The 24,677-nt window shown below is 42.7% G+C and overlaps 1 protein-coding gene across 2 annotated transcripts; it reads left to right on the forward strand.

Annotated features, from left to right (window-relative positions):
* The first annotated feature begins 3,191 nt into the window (after positions 1-3,191).
* Positions 3,192-24,187, forward strand: Exoc3 (exocyst complex component 3). 2 transcript variants are annotated; one of them, XM_050145710.1, is made up of 13 exons: positions 3,192-3,230; positions 4,776-4,966; positions 8,592-8,811; positions 10,702-11,383; positions 13,245-13,362; positions 14,133-14,258; positions 16,390-16,490; positions 17,019-17,129; positions 17,210-17,360; positions 18,805-18,927; positions 21,208-21,369; positions 21,961-22,088; positions 23,235-24,187. In XM_050145710.1, the coding sequence occupies exons 2-13, from the start codon at positions 4,793-4,795 to the stop codon at positions 23,404-23,406; spliced, it is 2,268 nt and encodes a 755-aa protein (XP_050001667.1). In that variant the 5' UTR covers positions 3,192-3,230; positions 4,776-4,792; the 3' UTR covers positions 23,407-24,187. The 2 variants fall into 2 exon arrangements, with proteins under 2 accessions (XP_050001667.1, XP_050001666.1); XM_050145709.1 differs by having other exon boundaries at positions 3,197-3,310.
* Positions 24,188-24,677: the final 490 nt, after the last annotated feature.

The raw sequence follows: 24,677 nt of genomic DNA on the forward strand, positions 1-24,677 counted from the left end.
AAATGTAAAAGTAGAAAGGCTGGAGATGAAAACTGGGGTTGGGCCCTCTCATTGAGGATTGGGACCTTCATGTGCTCTCAGGACGCCCCATCCTCACTGCATGTGAAGAGTGAGGAAGGCATGACAGAGGCCTCTTGTCATCCAAGGATATTTATTTATTTATTTATTTATTTATTTATTTATTTATGATTTCTGTCTCTTCCCCGCCACCGCCTCCCATTTCCCTCCCCCTTCCCCAATCAAGTCCCCCTTCCTCGTCCGCCCCCCTCCCTGCCCTGTGGGAAGTCCAAGGACCACCCACCTCCATCCAGGTCTAGTAAGGTGAGCATCCAAACTGCCTAGGCTCCCACAAAGCCAGTACGTACAGTAGGATAAAAAACCCATTGCCATTGTTCTTGAGTTCTCAGTAGTCCTCATTGTCAGCTATGTTCAGCGAGTCCGGTTTTATCCCAGGCTTTTTCAGACCCAGGCCAGCTGGACTTGGTGAGTTCCCAATAGAACATACCCATTGTCTCAGTGTGTGGGTGCACCCCTCGTGGTCCTGAGTTCCTTGCTTGTGCCTCCCCTTCTGCTCCTGATTTGGACCTTGAGATTTCAGTCCGGTGCTCCAATGTGGGTCTCTGTCTCTGTCTCCTTTCATCGCCTGATGAAGGTTAATATTCAGGAGGATGCCTATATGTTTTTCTTTGGGTTCTCATTCTTAATTAGATTCTCTAAGATCACAAATTATAGGCTCAATGTCCTTTATTTATGGCTAGAAACCAAATATGAGTGAGTACATCCCATGTTCCTCTTTTTGGGTCTGGCTTACCTCACTCAGGATAGTGTTTTCTATTTCCATCCATTTGCCTGCAAAATTCAAGAAGTATCCAAGGATATTTTTATCCTGTGATAGTTACCACATTTTAATCCTTTTTGTTTATATCTTATGCATTTTGTATCTTCACAACAGTCTCTGTCTGTGACTTTTGACAAAACCTAGACAATTTGATGCTAATCTCACCACACACAAATTTTCTCAGGATTAACTGGTCATTGCGAGAAAATTCCTCCACTACTAGCCCTTTTGTTTTCTTATGTTTTAAATTTTCTCTGATAACAGTCTTGCCACATTTAATCCATTTACTTGTGCTCATTTGAGCACATTTCTATTTCCCATTCTGTTTTCAATTATGTCTGATTAAGTCTTCCTTTTACCAAGTTCTCTGCTTGCTGGAATACTCTCTTCTCCCCCTTCCTTCTTTCCTTTCTACTTGTTTGGATGCAATTCTATATACAATTCTATATATCCTTGATACATATTTGATAACATCTAATCTGTAGCTAAGCAAGAACTCTATCCTGAGAACAAGAAGAGATCTTGGGCAACATCATAATTTGTTTCTGTTGAGATTGAAGGGGCCCAAAGAGTCTCTCTGGATTTTCTTTGCCAACAGCTGAGTCTTAGCACTACTCTTCAGGCTGATAAGGATGTATTTGTCCCAAGTGAAGTGTCTTTCGTAGCCTACCCTACTCTAGGGCCCAGCACAGCTATGCAACCTTCTAGCAATCCCTAGGATAGACTGTTTCTGGAAACATTCTTTCACCAAGGAAGCTCTGAGCTGATTATCTGGGTTTCCAGAAGGAATCTCCATCTGCTCTCCACCTATTTAGAACCTGTACCTCCTCCCTTGCTCTGGGTGAGTGTAAAGTGGGCTCTGGGCTACTCATTTTCCTGCTTCAGGGAAGCATAACTTTCAGTCACTGATTGTTTATTTCCCTAGTTTGGCCCTGGTTACTCCTATGCCTGCCCAGAAATCCACCTATACATTCAAAAGTATGCTTAGTATATTCATCCTGTGACCCCAAGTGCTTGTTGAGCTTTGTCACCATGTGGCTAGCCAAAAATAGAAATCAGGAAAGATTCTTAAATTTTGTTTTAGTTGTATGAAAACAGAAGTTGAGTCCTTTACTGAAGCAGTTCTCTTCTAAGTAGGCTAGTTAACCAAATCTTTTAGGGAGCACCATGATTAAACTCTTCAACACATAGTAGGCAGTAGTAGATTAGGCGTTAGATATAAGGTAACTAAGAAAAACCACAGCTTTGTCTTGGTATCTTTGCCTACTGACTTTGCAGTTAAACATTCAAGAAGCTGAAGTTCCTCCTACTATATCATAAACTAAGGGACCAGAGCACTTTCCTAATTACAACTCATGCAATGAGGGTCTGCATCTTCAAAAGCTGACTTCATTATATCATTTGCATTGTAGTTATAAAAGATTACCCACATTGTTCCTTCCTTTACTGAAGATCTGCCCTATCATGCTCTTGTTTGGGAGACCCAGAAGGTGTGCTACTCAACAAGTGTGTGTAAAGAAAAGGTGAAAAACTAAGATCCCTTAGGGCAGAGTTGTCAAACCGGGTGGATTAGTAGAACTTAAACCTGCCAAAATTTACTAAAAGTTCACACCAGTGTGGAAAAGTCTCTGTGTCTGTAGAGGTAGGGAAACTTGTAGAAACTTTCTGGCTGTTCCTAGTTGTCAAAGCAATTTGATGTTTCCTTGCTTCCTTCAGCTGAAGGAATTCCACCAGCTGTTTTTTTGCTTGTGTTTTTGTTTTCTTTGTAGTTTCTATGAGCTATGTTACCAGCTATCGGCAGGACCCCACTCTCTGTTCCTCAATTTGAATCTACCAGCTGTCAGAAACCTCTGGGGGACAGGTGAGAACAAAGACAGCAAGAAAAAGCAATTATACGAAGTATAAGTAATGCAACTTTGAACACACAACACAGTTAAGAGATGGAGAGGTGTGGAGAGACCGAGGTGGCTAAGGAGAGGAACTGAGCGTGGAAACAGCCCCGCCCAAGGGGGAACGCTTGTCAAGGACAAACCCCAACCCACCCAGGGCGCCCGCACCAAAGGCCAATGTGGTCCCTCGCCAAGGTACAATGAATCCTGAGAAAAGGAGTGGGTACAGCAGGTGCTGCATCAGAAGAGAGGGGGGGAAACGGCCAAACGCCAGAGGGCTGAGCCAGGCCAGGATCCGCAATCCCTGTTTAATTCTGAGTCTGTGTCACAAGGGGCAGGACAAGCTGCCAAACAAGGAGACTACCGACGAACTACCCGCACAGCAGCAGCCTTCAGGACCAGGTTGCCCTACTCCCGTTCTTCCGCCCCAACGCCGGAAACGGAAGTGACCACGCTGCACACTTCCGGTCTGGCACCGGGAAGTGGAAGCAACTTCGCGGACGGTGAGGAGCCTCAGTTCTGCGACTGGGTCGTTGGGCTGTGGGCGGGGCGCTGCGACCTGGCACTGCGTGCCCCTTAGCGGGTTTGTACCTTGGCGAGGGACCACATTGGCCTTTGGTGCGGGCGCCCTGGGCGGGTTGGGGTTTGTCCTTGACAAGCGTTCCCCCTTGGGCGGGGCTGTTTCCACGCTCAGAGTTAGTTCCCTTTTGCGCCTGTGGCCCGCAATCTGACAGTCCTCAGGCTGCCATTGGAACCAGGCTCCGTGGAGATCCGTGTCATTTCTTCCCTTCTGATTCTCAGTGTTCAAGGATCTTTATCTTGCAAAGGTTTTGTCAGCTTTCCTTTAGCATCAGGCTTGTACCACTGCAACTGGGCCGCCTTTCACCTGTCAGCTGGAGGGTTGGATGCTGAGTTTAATATCTAACCTTGTAAATAGAATTATGCCGGCTTTAATGTCGTTGGGAATGCTGGGGATAGCATGTCAAACCAAAGCAAGAAAACAAAAAGAAAGCAATTGCAATTAGGTGTGCAACGGAATCCCAACTTATAAAGAAATAGAGAAGAAAAAAGTAAAAACAGCGCTGTTAGAAGTGGTTGCCTCTAGAATCCTATTTCTGTTGTCTGATCAGATTTTTTTGTTTGGACATATGTAGTTTTATAATCAGAAGGTGAAGAAAGATAGTATTTGCAAAGTTGCTGTTCCACTTGAATGAGAGATGCAAAGAGAGTGATACAGAGTGAGAAGTTACATGACTGAAAATCTACAATGAATTTTGGTGGTTTTCTGAAGCTACATGGGAATGGTGAATGAAAAGCTCCAGGAGGTGGTTTATTATCATCATCATCACGTCTGTGAATGTTGAATACCTGAAATCAAAGGAAAATGTTATTGATTTCCCTCATTTGCTAGTTACTCAGTAAATAGCCTGTGGTCCATGACTAGGATAGTGTTGGATCTCAGACTGAAGGCTGATTGACCTAGTATCTGAATATCTGTGCTTAGGGGAACAAACTGCTTGAGAAAGAAGAATGTGTATCTTCTTTCTGTCTTAACTTTATTTTAAAGGTGTTAAATGTAAGAAATGGAATCTTGGGTACCCAGAGAGTGCTAAGGGGGAGTCATTGTACTCATGTTTGCCCACTGGGCTGCTGAGGTGTATGTAATAGTCATTGTCTCCCCGTGAATACCAGTGGGCATGGCTAGCAATGGGGTGACAGCTCCAGAAATGAAAAGTTGGACTAATAATAATGGTGATAGAGATACTTTTGACATAGTAGTCTTAAGTGCCTGTATAAATATCCTCTGTGTGTGCCTCTCTTATGCCTCTGAGATATCCCTGCTTCTCGTTGTTAAGGTAAAACTTGAATTCCAAAGATTTGTGGTTTTGTTAAGGAGTTTATGACCCAAGTTTAGCTTTTTTTTGGTGTACTGATTTAAATATCATAAAAACTTCCTTTAGTTGCACTGTGATCACATGAGCTTTGCATGTTGAGTTTGGTGCCATCACTTCATCCTTTTTAACATACCCTCTCCTTTGTGTACATAGTGTACCTGTGGTATGATATGTGCAAAGATTCTACCTGCTTTTTGACCATGAAGGAGACAGACCTGGAGGCTGTTGCAACAGCAGTCCAAAGGGTTGCCGGGATGCTTCAGCGCCCAGACCAGCTGGACAAAGTGGAACAGTATCGCAGAAGGGAGGCTCGGAAGAAGGCTTCTGTGGAGGCCAGGCTAAAGGTAGGGGACCATAGGAATCATGGGACAGAGATATTTCTCTTGAGAGTTTCTCCTCTGCCCTACGCTGCTTGCCTCCAGCACTATTTTATGGAGACATTTTTCTCAATTGTGATTCCATCCTCTCAGATGACTCAAGTTTTTGACAAAGGAATCAAAATCATAACTGGAAAAGATAGTCTCTTTACAAACAGTATTGGGAAAATGCAGTATTCACATATAGAAGAATAAAACTAGATCCCTTTTTCTCACCTTGCACAAAAATCAATTCAAAATGGATCAAAGACCTTAACAGAAGACCTAAAACTTTGAAAATGCTAAAGGGAAATAGAGAAACACTGCAAGCTATAACCATAGGCAAACATACCTTGAAAAGAACTCAAATAGGCTCCAGAAATAGTCATTAAATATTGACTGGGCCTAGAGAAATGGCTTTGTAGTTAAGAGCACTGGCTACTCTTCCATAGAACCCGGGATCAATTCCTGCACCCACATGGCAGCTCACAACTGTCTGTAACTCCAGGATCCAGCATCCTCACACAGACATACATATATACAGGTAAAATACCAATAGAGCAATTAAAAAAAAATTGACAACTGGGCGGTGGTGGCACTGTATAGCTACCGAAATTAGTATGGAGGTATCATCAAAACATAAAACAACCATACAATCTAGCTATATTACTCCCAGATATATATCCAGAAGAGTCTAAGTCACATACCAGAGATACTATGAGCACATCAGTGTTTATTGCTGTAGTATTCACAAGAGCCAAGACATGGAACTGGCTTAGATTTACTCACTGCAAAGAAGGATGAAAAACTACATCACCTGCAGGGAAATAAATGATAGAAGCTAGAGATTATTTTACATTAAATAACTCAGACTCAGAAAGACAAATATTGTATGTTTTCTTTCAGAAATGAGAAACTAGATTTAAGTACATGCACGAAGACAAACACACCATGAAATTTTTTTATTATTTATTTTTTTATATTACTTAATTAAAAATTTCCACCTCCTCCCCTCCTCCCATTTCCCTCCCACTCCCCCCATCCCCCTTCCTCTCCCTCTCCAGTCCAAAGAGCAGTCAGGGTTCCCTGCCCTGTGGGAAGTCCAGGGTCCTCCCCCATCCATCCAGGACTAGGAAGGTGAGCATCCAAACAGACTAGGCTCCCACAAAGCAAAGACAGACACTACCTCAGAGTAAAGGGATGGGAAAAGGTTTTCCAATCAAATGGACCAAAGAAACAAGTGGGTGTGGCTATACTAATATCTAACAAGATTGATTTCAAACTAAAATCAATCAGAAGAGATGGAGATGGACACTTTATACTCATAACAGGAACAATTCATCAGGAGGAAGTCTCTATCCTGAATATCTATGCCCCTAATATAAAAGCACCCACATATGTAAAAGAAACATTACTAGAACTCAGAGCATACATCAAAACCACACCATGAAATTTAAAGGGGTTTATGAGGTGTGAAGAGTCTAAAGCAATGGTTTTCAACCTTCCTAATGCTTCAACCCTTTAATACAGTTCCTCAGTTGTGGTGACTCCCAACCATAAAATTATTTTTGTTTCTATTTCATATCTGTAGTGTTGCTACTGTTATGAATCATAATGTAAATATCTGTGTTTTCTGCTGGTCTTAGATGACCCTTGTAAAAGGATCATTCAACCCCCAAAGGGGTTGTGACCCCCAGGTTGAAAACTATTGGTCTAAATGAGAGGAACTAGAGAAAACAGTAAGAGAGAAGAAAGACAAAATACCATGTTTTCTTTCACATACACAATATAGATTTAAATACCTATAAACATAATATATAATATATATTGTGTTGACTAACTTTTATGATCATGGTGGATGATCTTTTTGATGTGTTCTTAGATTTATTTTTGACACCAATGTTCATGAGGGATTTCTTTAAGGGGTTTATTTATTTCCTCTTTGATGTTGTTGTTTTGTCTTGTTTGTTTTTTATATTTTTGAGACAGGATTTCTCTGTGTAACAGCCCTGGGTATCCTGGAACTCGCTTTGTAAACCAGACTGACTTTGAACTCACACATATCCTCCTGCTTTTGCCTCTGGAGTACTGGGATTAAAGATATCCAGTTCTTCTATCATCTGCATAAAGTTGATTTTAAGGTCACTTCAACTGTGTTAGAATATTCCATCACTGCTGTAGTAGGATAACTGGGCACTGGTGGTGGCATATTGCCTGGCTTATAGTGATCTTATATTGGTGTCTAGGCATCTGGATTTGGGAGGATTGTAGATCTAGGTGCCAATTTCTGAGTTTGTCTTTGTTGGATAGGTGTTTTGTTCCTTGTGCCTTTCTAGTCTTTGTTGACTGGATTTCCAGCAGCTGGCATGACTTCCACTCCATTAGACACTCTCCCTGTTGGGGCTGGAATTCTGGAGGCTAGCTTGGTCTTTGGTCCAGCAGGAAGTCTCTTCCTGAGTTGGGGATAGGGCATGGTAATAAGGAGGAGAATGGGGATTGGGGGTAATGCATGCGGGGGCACTGAGAGAGTGGAGGAGGTCTGCAGGTGGGCCACCTATCTGGGGTTCTGACAGCCCCTGTGGTCTCTGGCCCAGTTGTGAATCTCTCTCTGAATCAGCCTATCTGTTCTTCTGACTGGCGTAGTATGGAGCCGTTCTTCTGAGTGATGTGTCCAGCTTTGCACCTGAGCAGCTAATATCTGTCTGTATGGGGCGGAGTGGGAAGGGGTGTCAGTGGGGTTGGACTTTGGGACCTGGAACCAAGGGTGTGGAAGGGTTCCTGAGGGCAAGTGGGCTTCTTCTCTCTTCTCTGACTGGCTTGTTATATCTTGTTGATGCATTGTTCTTTGTTAATATACATAAGTCTTTATATCTTCTGACTAATTTTGCTTCTAAGACTACTTTATCAGATCTCAGAATAGTGGTCTAATTTTTGTTTGAAGTCTACTTTATTCTATTTCAGAAAAACTAGGGCACCTTCTTTTCAGCTTTCAGTCTGTGAGTGTCCTTGCAGGTAAGTGTGATTCCTGGAGATAAGAGACACTTGGATCCTGTTTAGACTTTCTTTTGTTGTTATTGTTGTTGTTTTTCTTTTTCCAATGTAGTCAACTAGTTTACATATTTTAATTGGAGGATCAAGGCCATTTTATATTTAGTTATTGAGAGCAGTTTGCTGGCTACTGTAATTTTGTTGGTTATTTTTTAGTCAGTCGGACTAATGTTTGGTCTTTGCTTTTTCCCTATCCAGATAGGGTTTTATTAAGTTGGATATGATAGAATCTTCGTTCTCTTTTGTTAATCTATTCCTTTTTAAGGTGATTCTTTCCTGAATTCTCCTGAATGAAGCTTCCCCCTGCTTATGATTATTTTAAATATCATTGATCATTGATGCTTTAAAATATAACATTGTTCTGTTCCCAGGCAGTATCGAAAGAAACAAAAAGTTACTGTGTGAGTCCATCAAATTGTTTTTTTTTTTTTTTTTCTGAAATTGGGTGATTTTTGTTCCCTTAAATGATTCTTTCTGGACTTGATTCTCTCTGGAAAGTTTTATTCCTTAGGAAATCGTATATGGCTGTCATTGGCTCTTCTTACCTGCATGGTGTCTCCTTTAGGCGGCAATCCAGTCACAGCTAGATGGGGTACGCACAGGCCTAAGCCAGCTCCACAATGCACTGAATGATGTCAAGGATATCCAGCAGTCTCTGGCTGACGTTAGCAAGGACTGGAGACAGAGCATCAACACCATTGAGAGTCTCAAGGACGTAAAAGATGCAGTTGTACAGCACAGCCAGTTGGCCGCAGCTGTGGAAAACCTCAAGAATATATTCTCCGGTGAGTGGGGGGAGGACTTGGGTGTCTGCTAGAACACTCATGATGGTACCTTCCCACGCACATACCTGCTTTTCCTTCACACACCGGGAGCCCTTTGAAACATGGCCAGCGTTTCTTTGCAATATGCTTTTTAGGCCTATCCTCGAGTGTGCAGTACCTTCTCTGAACATGAGTGGAAAGGGTCAGTTGCACAAATGTAAAAACTAGTGGAGAGTGTGCTATTCTGTGTCAGGGTAATGCGCAGACATACACTGCAGAGCCGGTGCTTGACTAGGAGTCCACTATACAAGGACAGAGGTAGCAGTGTATGTTTATAGGGTAACTGACTGGTGAGATGAGAGGCAGGCCCTGAGAGAGAGGATCTCTGAGAACAGCAGTTCTTAAGCTAGGGCAAGTAAGTGCACAGGCCAGGGAGCAGGTGGAATGGGAGAGAGCAGGGAGGAGACTCAGTGTGACAGCCACAACTGGGGGACTCCAGGAAAAGAGGCCGAGGACTCCTGGCTGACTGGCCTGAGTTATTCCTTTGCTATCTGTGTTAGGGAATGCAGAATGCTCCACCGCTCATCCACGTGTATGTCTCTAGTCATGAACTCTTTTCAGTGTCCAGAAAATCTCAAGAAACACTGACCAATTCACTAGTGATATGACTAGGTTAGGGCTTTTCTTTGTAGAGAGATCTGTTCAGATGTTCATATTTTCTACTGTTCTGCTTCTCAGTCTGGTAGGTTTTTATATCCAGGAATTTTTTTGATCTGGAATATCCCGTTTTTTGGTACTCAGTTTTTGATTGTTATCTTACAGTCGTTTTTATAAATTTCTGAAAAATTAGTAAAAATATTTCTACTTTCTTACCTTAATTAGAATCTTTTTTTCTTAGACCATTTGAGCTAAGGTTTTGCCAGTTTTCTTAATCTTTTTAAAGGATCAAGTTATCGCTATTCATTTTTATTTTCTGTTTTTGTATTCTCTGTTTTGTTTATATGTTTTGATCTCTATTATTTCCTTCCTTTTAGCTTTGGGTTTAGTTACCCTTTTTTAAGATTTATTTTTTTATGTATGTGAGTGTTTACCTGCATATATATTTGTGTACCACATGCATGTGTAGGGCCTACAGAAGTCAGAAAAGGACATTAGATTCCCTATAGCTGGAGCTGTGGGTCGTTGTGAGCATTATGTATTGAATTGGCTTTTAGTTGCTGTTGTTTGTTTTTTGTTTTACTTTGTTCTTTAACTTTTTAATGAAGCATGCTGGCAGCATGCTTTGTGTTCTATTTTGGCACTTGATTCTTACATGACTGTTGGGATCTGACAGAATTCTGGTTTTAGATTGTTTTATATAGGACCCTTTCATGTCTTATGAGCTTTTTCCTCTGCCTGAGCATCCATAGTGATTTTTCTGACATGTCCTATATGTTTATGCATGTACACACATGAGCATGCACACACATGCTTTTGAATGCCCTTCTGTTAGACTTCCAAAGGGATAGAAAGAAAATTGGAGAAAGGAAGGTAGTCATCCTCTTTATTTCTTGGAATTCACATCAATAATAGTAGCTATAAAATAGTTAGAAGCAACCATCAATAAGCAGAACATGGATCACCATACTTGAAGCATGGGATTTTTTCTGAAGCCCACCTTAGCTCAAGAAAGATGACATTCACTGACTTAGAAGAAGCATATGTAGCTGAAGTTGACTGTAATTACTTACTTTCTTTCCATCTAGGCTTCTGGGAGTTGCTAGTCTTTCATAGACCATTAGGGTCTCTCAGGGCAGCTGTCCAATAGAGAGACTGATGCCAGGTGCCCCTTCTTTACCTGCTGTCATCTCTTTGTGTACGTACACACAGCCTTCATGTGTTTTTACTGAGTCAGCCTGTTCCTTTCTCTAGTGCCTGAGATTGTGAGGGAGACCCAAGATCTCATCGAACAAGGGGCTCTCCTGCAGGCCCACCGGAAGCTAATGGACTTGGAGTGCTCTCGGGACGGGCTAATGTGTGAGCAGTACCGCATGGACAGTGGGAATAAACGGGACATGACCCTCATTCAAGGCTACTTTGGTAACACACAGGGGCTCTCTGATGAGCTGGCTAAGCAGCTGTGGATGGTGCTGCAAAGATCACTGGTCACTGTCCGCCGCGATCCCACCTTGCTGGTCTCGGTGGTCAGGATCATTGAAAGGGAAGAAAAAATTGACAGGCGAATACTTGATCGAAAAAAACAAACTGGGTTTGTTCCTCCTGGGAGGCCCAAAAACTGGAAGGAAAAAATGTTTGCCATCTTGGACAGAACTGTGACAACTAGAATTGAAGGCACACAGGCAGACACCAGAGAGTCTGACAAGATGTGGCTTGTGCGCCACCTGGAGATCATCAGGAAGTATGTCCTGGATGATCTCATCATTGCCAAGAACCTGATGGTCCAGTGCTTCCCTCCCCACTATGAGATTTTTAAGAACCTCCTGAGCATGTACCACCAGGCTTTGAGCACTCGGATGCAGGACCTGGCGTCAGAAGACCTTGAAGCCAATGAGATTGTGAGCCTCTTGACATGGGTCCTAAATACCTATACCAGGTAGAGCTGATTTCATGCCTTATGTCTTTACTTAGAAACTTGTAAAAGCACACTGACCAACAGTTTACAGTCTCATGCATTTTGAACCCATGCCTTTTTCTGGTTTATGAAAGTCTTTCTGTTCTGCCTGTTGGAGACTTACCCTTGAGGATGAACCACGTCTCATGGGGGTACAATTGTTTCTACATGGTCGCTGCTGTCTGTCATGGTATTGTTTTCTACGCTAACGGTGTGTGTTCTTGCTTCTTCACAGTGATTTCCTGAGACAGGTATAGTATTGGAACATTTTATAGGTTGGGTTCCTGTGGCTGTAAGAAATTCAGTGACTGTTCAGGGTCACCAGGCTGGTGAAGAGATTACCAGGTTTTGTTTTCCTTATCGGTACACTGCAACAGTTAATCATCCAAATATAAACAGTTGTACACTAATTTAGTAGTCCGCACCTGCAGTTTCTGAACTCAAGAGAGTTTAGTGGAAAGATGGTTTGAGCATAGCCTGGACAGAATAGGAAGACTTATCTCAAAAATAACAAAATAGCAGCAAGAATAGATAGAAAAATATGTAGACTATATAGAAAAATCAGTTATTCCTTTTACATTACAGCTTGATACTATTACTTTATGTGAAGGAACATGAGCCACTTTATGCATGAAGTAGGTGAAGGGGGACTTTGAAAAAAATGTCACTGGGAAGCTATCATGATTACTTTAAGATTAGGTAATTAATGGACTTATGGGTAGAAAACAATATTAAGTAATATACTAAAATTTCTTTGGTTTTGCCGACCTTATTGTGGAGAAAGAAAGCATGCTTTTAACAGTGAGGTTTATTTTGTGTGTGGCTTTAACTATTTATATAGAAAGATATGAACAGAATGAATTTGTCAGGCATGGATGGTGATCATCATTTGATACCTTTTTTAAAAGATTTATTTTTATTTCTTTTAATTATATGGAGTTATATATGTGTATGCATATAGTTACGTACATGTTAGTGCAGGTGCCTTCAGATGCCGGAGGTGTTGGATTCACTAGAACTGCATTTAAAGATGACTGTGAGCTGCCTGACAAGGGCACTGAGAAGTGAACTCAGGTCCTCTGGAAGAACAGCAGGTGCTCTTAACCACTGAGACATTCATTGCCCTGGACCCATTGTTTTATAGCTTTTACATGTACAGGCCTGAACCTTAGTTTTTAACCACTGTTGGGAGATCCAAATAGTCTCCACTATTCCATTCCATAGTCTTTCACCAAGCCTAGAGTATAGTGTTTCGTGTGTTCTAGACTTTTTTGAACCTAGTTGCATGAACAAATACATTTTCTCTGAAACTTAGCATTTGTTCCCCTGCCCTCTGCACAGTAATATTCTCTTTCTTTCTTTCTTTGCAGACATGTTTCCTTCACTAACATTTACTCCTTGCCTTAGTCTCACCCCCTGTAGGCATTAGTGAGACTTGACTCACGGCAGTGCTTAGTGTTCCAAATAACAGTACTTGTCCATTATCTTCTTATTGAGTGTGCCAGTTCGGCAGTTCCTGTTTGCCTGGTCATGTCTCAGCTCTAGAGACACAGTGAGTTGAAACAGACAAACCTTTGTGGATCTTCCCTGCCTTTGAGTGTGGGCTCCCTCTGCCTCGTCAGGCCATATTGAGGTTACATAAGTGGCTGTATAGCCTGCATGGTAACATCATGGAGGGGCCTCCAAATCCAACGATTTCACTCTGTGCTGTTCATGGGACCTCTGTTCTTCCTGATTTGCGGAGATCTCTAGAATAGTGGCTTTACATGTCCAAGTCAAACACATAGACTTACTTGAGAGTGTTCTGTTGTGGTTTGTCATTTACACCTGGTTTTCACTGCAGTACAGAGATGATGGGGAATGTGGAGCTGGCCCCAGAAGTGGAAGTTAGTGCCCTGGAGCCTCTACTCTCTTCAAGTGTGGTCTCTGAGTTGCTTGACACATACATGTCAACACTCACGGTGAGTAGAACTGGCTTGCAGTTCCAGAAAGTAGTGGTTGTCTGTCTGGAATGTGGTGAGACATCAGAACTAACCCTCCCTCAATAGACTAGCTGTTTCTCTGCATCTTGTCATGCCCATTTTCTGTTAAAGAACGGATACCTGACTCTGGTTTGGAGCTCATTTGAATATATTTCGCAGATATGTGAGTCTCTTCTGCTGGAGGAGCCAGCCTGTGCCACCCATTTGGCTGGCAAGACCTTGTGTCTAAGGTAGCATGAGCCACCTTAGCACTGTGTTCCAATTTGGGGACCCAGGGGCCAGTCTGACATCAGTTTCACAATCAATGAACATTCTCAGGAAGATGGAACGTGCAACAAGATGGCATCTAAGCCACTAGTAGGTGTCCCTGGGGTCTGGAGACCTGTGCTTTGCTGTGACCTGAGGTGACTAGGCTGCTAAGTTTGTTCTTAATGGCCTGGGCCTAACCATCAGATGCTGGACATCTGATTTTATCCTCCAGCATCGTGTTCATCCATAGCCTTCTTGATGCTTTCCCCTCTTTATCTACAGTTAGGGTTTTGGTGGTCTACATATGCAGAGACCAGTATGAGCACTGCACACAGTGTGAATATGTGAATTGCGTGTGAGATGCCCTGCTCTAGCAGGTTTTGTGCTTAGGAGCACGGATTGCTGTGAAAAGCTGCACCTGGTCTTCACAGCTAAAAGTGCTGCAGGGAAAATATAACTTAGAGCCTGTTCTTTCCTTTTCCATAATACCGAATTCCTAGTCCAACATCATTGCCTGGCTTCGAAAGGCATTGGAAACAGACAAGAAAGACTGGAGCAAAGAGACAGAGCCAGAAGCAGACCAGGATGGCTACTATCAGACTACACTTCCTGCCATTGTGTTCCAGGTACAAGCTCTGGATTCACAGGTCCCATTTCCCATGTGGGTAATAGGGTCTGTTGGTTTTTTAGACAGAATACCTCAGTCCTCACAATTTAGTAAAGTTGTCAAGAATGCCCTTTCCCTGATGTCTCCTGTCTCTGCTTTCTTTTTTTTTAAATTTATTTCTTTATTAAAAATTTCCACCTCCTCCCCTCTTTCTGGAGCTAAAAAAAAAAAAGTGGAGTCTGAAGATTATACTCACTAAGTAGTAGTTATCACCCAGTGCTGTGGTTTCATCGCTTGTGCTCAGTCATTTCACCCAGGATCACTTGAAATTTTCCAGATCTTTTTGGGTCTGAACTGGAAGCTAATTATATGTTGGTTATGCATGGTGCTCCCATTCTGTGCTTATTTACACTCTGTGTTGGTAAATTGCCAAGATTTATCTTAAAAATGCCACAATTGAGTTTAGTGTGGTGAAATCCAGGGATGTTGTATAGCATTTTAAAGATACTTTCTTATCACTGGACAGTACTGGATATTAGGCCCATGTACACATTGAGGACCTGTATTGGCCCAGGACACCCTAAGATCAAGTCATTGGCCCAAAACGATGTATTTTCCCCAGAGAGGCAAAGGGCAGGAATAAGACACAAAGACAGGAGATAACCGAGAAGGGAAAGGGGACGGAAACAAGGGAGGGAGGAGGGTGTTTGTCCCCGAGGGACAAAGGACTGCCTCTGCATAGAGAGGAGACAGGGGAGGAGCTCCCGTATTGGGATAAGGGGTTTAATTTTGATTAGACAGGTTAATTTGGGCAGACACTGCTGGGCTTTTGATTGTTGGATTTCAATACTTGGAGAGCTGGACCTCAACAGGAAGAAATGGCCATATAAGGGAATAGACCTTGGTAGCTAGCTTTAGGAATATAATCCAACAGTTTTCAGCAAGGCAGAGGGAATGGGGTAGAGGGGCCAGGCCTGCTAGAGCCCCTCCCCCCCAAACCATTTAAGGATGATTGGCTGTAGAGCTTCATTGAAAGTCTGGTATAATTCGTCTGTGACTCCATCTGGTTCTGCCCCCCCCCCCCTTTTTAAGCTAGAAGACTTTTTATTATTATTCCAATATCCTTACTTGTTATGAGTCTGTTTGGGTTGTTGACTTCTTGGTTTAGTTTTGGTGGTTTCCTAAATCTAGAAATTTATCCATTTCTTTTAGGTTTTCCAACTTAATGGAGTATAGATTTTTAAATTATTTCCTTACAATATTCTGAATTACTTTGGCATCTGTTATAATGTTTCCCTGTACATTTCTGATTCTGTTCATTTGGATCTTCTCTTTCTTTCTTTTGTTTTTTTATTTTTGTTGAAATCTGTTTTTTAAGTCCTGGGTTGTCTTTAGTATTTCTATCAGCCTTATATTTGTATTTTCCCAGGCATTATTCAGTTGTAAATTCTTTTTCCTTAATTTTACTCAGATTCTTCTTTGTGTCTTCTTTAAATTCATTGAATTCTTTGATGAATTTAACTGTTCTTTTGAATTCTTTTTCTTGAGGTTCATCTTGGTAATTCTCATTGGCAGACATTTTTATAAGGTTTAGTACATTTTGGAGGAGAGATGAAGGCTTGATCATTCATATTGTTTGTATTTTTGTGAGGTATTCTGGGCATATGGACTTGTTTGTTACTTCTGTGTCTGACGTGACAGAGCAGGTTAGAAGGGATAGAAGGGAAGATTGCAGGCGGGTTGGACCTAGAGATTGGAAATCGCTTGGGAGGAATGAAAGCAGGTGGACTGGTGTGCAGGATCTGTGTCTTGGTCCAAGCCTGGAGTGTGCGAGTAGATCTGACCGGGTGGAGAGGTTGGATATGGTACAGTAGGGGCCTATGGGTCAGGAACAGGCAGGGTGGGCCATGGGAGGAGCCAGAGGTTGGTTGAGGTGACGTAGGATTGGCTGGACTAGGCCAGGGCACTAGATGAGGGATCCAGGCTAGATCTAGCAGGTTGGGAGGGTGTGTTGAGCAGGAAGAGTCAGGCAGATTAACCAGGGTAGACCTTGGAAAAGGATGTCCCAGGTAGAATTTTTATTAATGGTTGGAATATTTTTCTATACTCTTGCAAGACTATTTCAGATTCTTAAGTTTTTCAATTTTTAGATGTTTGAACAGAATCTTCAAGTAGCTGCTCAAATAAGTGAAGATTTGAAAACAAAGGTGCTGGTTTTGTGTCTTCAGCAAATGAATTCTTTCCTAAGCAGGTATGTATTTTTGCCATTGATCTAACTTACAAATTGTGTGTTTTAAGGGCAAAATTTGTTGATTCTAGTATGCTGTTGTTAAAAGATTAGTCTCCTTTGTTGTTCAGAAATGCAAAAATATTATAAAGAAGTAAAAGAATGTGACGATGAAGACATCCTAACCGATGGGACATGTGATACAGTGTGTCCCCGTGGGCCTTTCCCTGTGAGTTGTCCACTTCAGGTGGATAGGCTTTTGTGACAAGTACCTTTACCTACGGAGTCATCCTCTAGTCCTGTTATGTAAATTGTGGAGTGAATTGTTCATGAGATAAAGTGATACTTTCCTGGTTACAGTTACATGTTTCAGAGTATCTTCATGTCAGAATATCAAACTATATTTCAAAGCCTGCTACAAATTTTTTTTTAAATTAATTTAACATGATTGACTCTTTGTCAATCTAAAAATATGTTGTTGGTGTTTAAAGACTCCTCTGGTCCAAAAGTGTTGTCCCTGGAGGCAGCTTGAGTCCCCCGATGTGATTTCAGATACAAAGATGAAGCCCAGCTTTACAAAGAAGAGCACCTGAGGAACCGGCAGCACCCACACTGTTACGTGCAGTACATGATTGCCATCATCAACAACTGCCAGACCTTCAAGTGAGCAGTGATGGGACAGGATGAGGCAGACAGCATGCAAGCTTGCAGCTCTTCCCTGAGCCCTTGATGTTTCCTTGCAGAGAATCCATCGTCAGTCTGAAAAGGAAGTACCTGAAAACTGAAGCAGAGGAGGGCCCGTGTCTGAGTCAGCCAAGCATGGATGGGATTCTAGATGCCATTGCTAAGGAAGGCTGCAGTAGTCTGCTAGAGGAAGTCTTCCTAGATCTAGAGGTGCGCTTGGCTCCTCCATCCCTGGGGCTAGAGCATGGAGTGGTCTCACGCTCTTCGGGCTACATTGTCACCTGCCTCATGTAGACGCTGCATCTGAGCTGAGACGTTCCCTTGCGTCTGTGCTAAGCTACAGCCACAGGGCCACTGGCTGCCTTGTCTGATGTAGGACCCTTCGTAGGCAAATTTGGATAAAGACTCTCAGGATATTTTAGGCATCAAACTGATAGCAAGTTACCTGATAAGTATGTGGAAACCTATAACAACCCAGCTGAGAGTGCATAGGTCACATAAATCAGCTTCAGTTTGGAATGAAATTTGAACATTCAACACACCCAAAAATCATCATCAAAACAATTTTTATTTATATCAGAAGCATAATGCACCATAAATAGGGCGACTTTGGAACACAGATAGCAGCGTATTTAAATGCCTTGGCAGGAATCAGCATATATTAAAGCATAAAACAATGGCCATTTGTGGGTCTTGCTGCAAAGGAATTTTTTAATCATGTCTCACTGAATTCAGATCCCCAGTACTCATGAGTATGACTATGAATGCCTTTAACCACAAAGCTATGAGGAGCAGAGAAAGGAGGACAACTAGGACTTTCTGGCCAGCCAGTGTAGCCAAAATGGTGAGCTCTAGGTTCAGTGAGACACCATGTCTCAAGGAAATAAAGTGGAGAGTGATAGGACAGGACAGCCAATGTTGTCCTCTGACCTCTTTGTAGGGCACGCATACACCAGTTGAGAAAAGAAGAGATGTTTGTCTTTAGGATTTTTTTTTTAAAAAAGACATAATACAAAAATAGACAAAGGGTACAATGACCTCTACACAGAAAAAGAATTACCAGCATCTAAACATGAGCCAGACATCTATCTGCTGTTACCAAAGAAACACAGATTGAGACTTAGTGTGAGCTGTTGCTTACCTTGGAGCTGGGGATTGAAACACACACTGCTCAGCAGAGCTGACTCTGCAGTTTTCCAAGGGCAGTTTGGATACACATATACTTATATTATAAATTTTAATTTGCATACTTTTTGACTCAGAATTCCACCTAAAGGAATTTCACCTGCAAAATACAAATTCACTACAACATTATTTGCAATCAGAAAGGGTGAAAAATATATAAATGTATATCAGAGACTTTGGGTAATTTATGACATATCCATATAATATATTGCTATTAAAAGTAAAAACCAATATTTACATATCCTTTTGTTTGTGATGCTTTTTACAAAGCTTGTATATAAATACAAATCTCATAAATTTAAAGTAGAAAATTGTAGATTATGTAAAAGTAGATTTTTTTTTTTAACCTGAGTATATCACTGCCACTTTAGAAAATCTCTGTGACACCAGGGAGTGTCCACTCTCAGGTAGGGGTGATCCTGGGCATTGTGCCAGATGAAGATTTACATGATCACTTTGTGCCTTTCAGCAACATCTGAATGAACTGATGACAAAGAAGTGGCTGTTAGGGTCAAACGCTGTGGACATCATCTGTGTCACTGTAGAAGACTATTTCAATGACTTTGCCAAAATTAAAAAGCCATATAAAAAGGTAAACAAATGGGTTGTGGTACACTGGAGCCTACCTCCCATCTGATTTATAATTAAAATAGCTGTCTGCTTATAGGAATATGCCAATGTTTATGTGATCTAAAGAAGGTGAGGTTTGTGTGAAGACTGGATTTTTTTTTTTTTTTTTTTTGAGGAACATAGGAGTGTCTGACAGTGGTCCGAAGTCTTTGGGTATTGCAGGGAGTGGCCCACTTGTTTGTCCCAGCTGCCCGGCTAGCTTAGCCCTGAAATAACCGCAACGAAATTGTATTAATTAAAACACTGCTTGGCCCATCTGCTCTAGCCTCTTATTGGCTAACACTCACATCTTGGTTTAACCCATTTCTATCAGTCTGTATATGGTCACATGGCAGTGGCTTACTGGGAGAGATTCTAACCAGCATCCATCTCAGGCAGAGGATCATGGTGTCTCTCTGTGACTCTGCTTTCTTTCTTCCTCCCAGCATTCAGTTCTGTTTTCCCCGACTACCTAAGTTCTGCCCTATCAAAAGGCCAAGGCAGTTTCTGTATTCATTAACCAATGAAAGCAACACACAAACAGAAGGACCTCCTACACCATTTGGGTATGTTGGTCTTACCCATGGTAGAGCTTCTTGTATTTGCCAGCTATCTTTACCTCTTGGTATGTTTGTGATCTCTGATTTTTATTTTATGTGTAGATGATGGGTCTTAAGGAGGCTATTATCTGGGGAAATTATATGCACTTCACAGGCATGTCTTAACTCCAGTCTCAGCCTCCTTGCAGCTTGATTTAGTTAATGATATATGTTCCTTTGTCTTCTTGGAGACTTGTGGGGCTCTTCCCCAGTGTGACAGCAGGCCTGTGGGCCTAATGGTTGTGTGTGATAAGGGACAATAACCCACCCCACTCACAAGGTGCAGACTCCAGGGCAGAAACTACAGCTATCAACCATCATATCCGTGCTTGTACAATTAAGGGAGCTGACTGACTTAAGTATCTCCTTCAGGAAGGCTCCATTACTTCCATGTAGGGAGTCTGAGCTCTTCAACAAGCTTCTTCCCTATACTTCTACCCATTGTTGGTTCTAGACTTTTCCTTTGCGTTATAGTACTCCAGAGGTTTCTTTTCTCATTGAGTCTTTCCTGAAGATTCATAGGATATTTGGCCTATGGTTGTTTTGTTTTAGCAGAGAGTACAGGTCATTGTTTTGCTTTTCCACTAATCTTGGGCTGCCTGTGGATGAGGTACTACTGTTTGGGCTCCATCTGAGCTAAATTCCTACTGCCTGTCAGTCCATGAGGCCAAAGTTTGTTTGACTCAGGCAATTAGTTCCTCAGTTCCATTGTGTTGAGTTGAGAGCTTCAAGGACAGGCAGAGTTAGAGCATCTAAAGGAGTTAACTGTGAGGCTAGGGCACACATCAGGTAAGTGCTGGCCTGGTGTCTGTTAATGAGGGTCCCTGCAGCCCATTTGTACATGATATGGTACCCCTAGAATAATGATGCTGGAAAATCTGTTTGATTTTTAGATGGAAAGTAAACATCAAGATTGCACAGGCCATGTACGAGTCCTTTCTTGTTCCTGTGTATCTGTCTCTGTCCCACCAGCCAGCTCCCAAATAATGGCACGGAAACTTCTTATTAATTATGCAAGCTCGGCCTATAGCTTAGGCTTGTTCCTAACTAGCTCTTACAACTTAAGTTAACACATACTTTTATTAATCTATATTCTACCATGTGGCTTTTACCTCTATACCATTCTGTGTGCCTAACTCAGTCTGCATCTGGCTGGCTTCTCTGCCTGCCTTCTTCCCAGAGTCCTCTCTGTCCCCAGAAAGCCTGCCTAGCTATTGGCTGTTGAGCCCTTTGTTAAATCAATCACAGCAATATATCTTCACACAGTGTTCAAATAACCCACAACACCTATGCATGTGCTGTTCTGACAGCTGGCCTAACCACCTAACTAACCACTCCTGTCACCATGTGCAGCCAGGAGAGTCCTAAACTTTTTGGTGAAATTCAGGTATGTTTAATTCGCTTAATATACTTACTTTAAAATTCTACCAAATATATGGCAGATGTGGTACTCTGGAGGCTGAGACAGGAGGATTATTGTGAATTTTGAGGCTAGCCTGGACTGTATAGCTAGATCATGTCTCAACAGGGAAAAAGAAAACAATCCAGCTAAGTTGTTGGGTAGGAAGAATGTGCACTGACCTGTTTGCAGGTCACCTTCGGTTTGGTGAGAACATCTGTGTGTGTTAGCACTGTGGAATCTGCAACTACATGTTTCTCTACAGAGGATGACGGCTGAGGCACACAGGCGTGTGGTGGTAGAATACCTGCGGGCTGTCATGCAGAAGCGTATCTCCTTTCGAAGTGCTGAAGAACGCAAGGAGGGTGCTGAGAAGATGGTCAGAGAGGCTGAACAGCTCCGCTTCCTGTTCCGGAAGCTGGCATCTGTGAGTAATTGGCACCATGGGCTAAGCTCCAGGATGGTGGATGTCAGGTTTCAGAGTTTTGTTGTCCAATAGCTTTTGGTTTCTGTGCCTGGACTGTTTATGGGGTCCAGCAACATCAGAAACCAGTGGCCGGTTAGTTGTGTCTGTCAAGAGGAGGGTCTTGTCCACAGCCTGCCCAGTTCACAAATGGTAAATTTCCAGAGGAACTGACGCTTTACGGCAGCTCTCAAAACTTCTGGTGGCAGCCCATGTGTGCTTCATAGAGTAATTCATCTCTTCCTGTCCTGCCCTCGCCTAAGATTCTGGTTGCCTAACTCCTAACTTAATAACCTCATAACCTAACTCCTTGTCCCAAGTGGCCGTGACTAGATACTACCCCACCAGGCCCTTTTCCTGGCTAGAGACCAAGTAGTGACTAACCAAATCACCTCGTGAGAGTGGCCCCGATCCTGCTTAGAAAGAATCTTGGGTGTTTACATGAAAGAGCAAGGTGCTCAGCCTGAAAGGGAGTTTGGAGATGTCAAGATAAAGTTGAGACTGCTGCAGAAGACTGAATTTAGGACTGTCCCTCACGCTGCTGCTGTTTTCCAGGGATTTGATGAAGATGCGGACGGACACTGTGATACAATTGTTGCAGTGGCAGAGGTTATTAAGCTCACAGACCCTTCTCTGCTTTACCTAGAAGTCTCAACTCTGGTCAGCAAATATCCAGACATCAGGTAAAGGCTGAGCATCTTCCAGCAGCAAGTAGTACAACAGGCTATGCCTACTACCCTTAGAAAGATGAGCTGTGAGCATCAGGAGTTAGACAGTACTTGCATCCCAACTGGATGTGAAGAGAAGGTTGTCGGAACTGTGGTGGTGCGGCTGCACCAAGGCGCCATCTGTGCAGCCTTCGACCAGCCCTACCTGATGTTAGCAGAATCTGGCTGGGGTTTGTACACCTACCTTATAGCCAAGCTTTTGTGCCTGAGTGGGTGGTGGTCAGAAGGCAAGCCTAACTGTACAAGATAGGGAAGTGTCGCTAAGAAGAGGCGCCATGACCACAACAATTCTTATTGAAAGGAAAACATGTAATTGGGACTAGCTTACAGTTTCAGAGGTTTAGTCCATTATCATGGTAGGGATTGGTGGCATGCAGACGGTCATGGAGGAGCTGAGAATTCTACATCTTGATCCACAGGCAGCAGAAGCAACTCTCACTGGATGGTGTAGCTTGAGCATAGGAGACCTCAAAGACCACCCACAAAGTGACACATTTCCTCCAACAAGGCTATACCCCCCAATAGTGCCCTCCCTATGAGGCCATTTTCTCTCCAACCACCACAGGAAGGATGAGTATTGAATCTTTGTTGAGTGGAGTGGGAAGGTTGTGATCACTGAAGTGGTCTGAAAGGTGATCTAAAGAAGGAAGCTGACATATCGTATGTGGCCAGGACTTCCTTGAATATATGTGTACTCAGTATCAGGCTGAGGGAATGGGTATCTGCTCCGTGTCTCTCTATGTGCTGTATTGGCTTCAGGCCCCAGGCCCTGCCTTTGTGACCTTCATTCCAGGAACCTGCCATTTTCTCTAAGGGTGAGCATGGCTAAGTTGTCTCATTGCCACTCTTAGAAGAACTAGAGTCCTAAGCCCTCCAGAGGGCCTTCCCAGGTCAGACAGTCTTGACATCAGTAGTTAGAAGAGCAGAATTTAAAAAGTGCTTTGCATTTTGCAGAGGAAAATTAAGATGACATTTAGGGTATCTCATTCTATAAAAGAAGAGATGCCCTTTGTGACTGTCGGTACCCTACCCTGTGGGTGTCACCTGTGGGACTGAGGAAACTGAGAGAAGATGGAAGCTCATGCTGATTTCTCCCCACAGAGACGACCACATTGGTGCATTGTTGGCAGTGCGAGGAGATGCCAGCCGGGACATGAAACAGACTATCATGGAAACGCTGGAGCAGGGCCCCATGCAAGCAAACCCCAACTATGTACCCATCTTCAAGGAGATTGTTGTGCCGAGTCTAAATGTGGCAAAACTCCTTAAGTAGCCCTGTCCTCCAGTGTCTCGTGTGTCTTCACTGTGGGGCTTCACCCTAAGAAGCAAATTTATTAAAATGAAAGGCCTTCTCTGGGTGCTCCATATAATGTCAGTTTCACGTGCCTATCTTCTGTGTTGTCATACTGTTCTCTACTGTAAAACGCTCTTGGTCACTTATGTCATTGTGAAAAGATGAGTAGTGAACATCACTTGTCCTTTCCTGTTGAGGTCTTGCTCACTTGATTAAAGGGCAGGAAAGCAAGAGAGCTTCTCATTCTTAGTTGTTTTGACTGGTTGTGATACTGCCATGTCCAGAAGCTACAGGTCATCAGATCTCAGCTGACTGTGGATAGTCCTGAGCAGTCTCTGGGACCAAGGTCTACCTTGGCCTTTCTGCTTTTCTGGCTGTCTCTAGACCAGCTGCTCAGTCCCCTTGGCAGGGGAAAAACAAAACAAAAACTTCACCTGCTGAACCAGTGAGCCCCACCCAGGTGAGCACGACCTCATATGGGCTGAGTGCAATCTGGGTCAGTTATACAAAGAGGATGAGAATTGTCGTAAGTAAAATTTTTGGGTCAAAGTATATATGAAAACGAATATTTAAAATATGTGTTAGGATAGCCGGGCAGTGGTGGTGCATGCCTTTAATCCCAGCACTTGGGAGGCAGAGGTAGGAGGATCTCTATGAGTTCAAGGCCAGCCTGGTCTACAAGAACTAGTTTTTTGTCATGCTCCACAGCTACAGAGAAACCCTGTCTCGAAAAACAAAAAATAAACAAACAAAAAACAGATCTATATTTCATGCTTATTTGTGATCCAGAGTCCCTGCACTTCTCTCCCTAGTATAGCCAGCCAGTGTTGGCCTCAGTGGTAGCATTATTTTGCATATTAACTTTAAGCTAATTAATAAGATTATATTCAGAATAAATAATGGGCTCCATGTCTTGTGGACATGGTCCACAGAAGGTGGTCTGCTTACTTGTTACCTGAAGGAGAGATAGTACCTGGGTTCCCTTGTCCGCAGCTCTCCATTTACATAGATGGTGGGAAGCCTGGTGGGGCCTGTCTGTCTGCTGAGCCCTATATCACATGGTCACCTAATACTATATTTTCTTTCTACTCTTGATGGTAGTGTTAATATTCTGCTTTTATTTCATTCTTACAAGGTATTAAAAATTCACAAGTAACCTTTTTTCTATGTGGAACTAAGTAAAAATTCCTCTTTAATTCAGGAGAGACATGGATTTCCTAGAGCGTCTGGCTGTTATGTGTTGATACAGG

This window comes from Alexandromys fortis, unplaced genomic scaffold, assembly GCF_014885135.2.
Source record: "Alexandromys fortis isolate MF-2015 unplaced genomic scaffold, M_Fortis_MF-2015_v1.1 scaffold_50, whole genome shotgun sequence".
Lineage (NCBI taxonomy): Eukaryota > Metazoa > Chordata > Mammalia > Rodentia > Cricetidae > Alexandromys > Alexandromys fortis.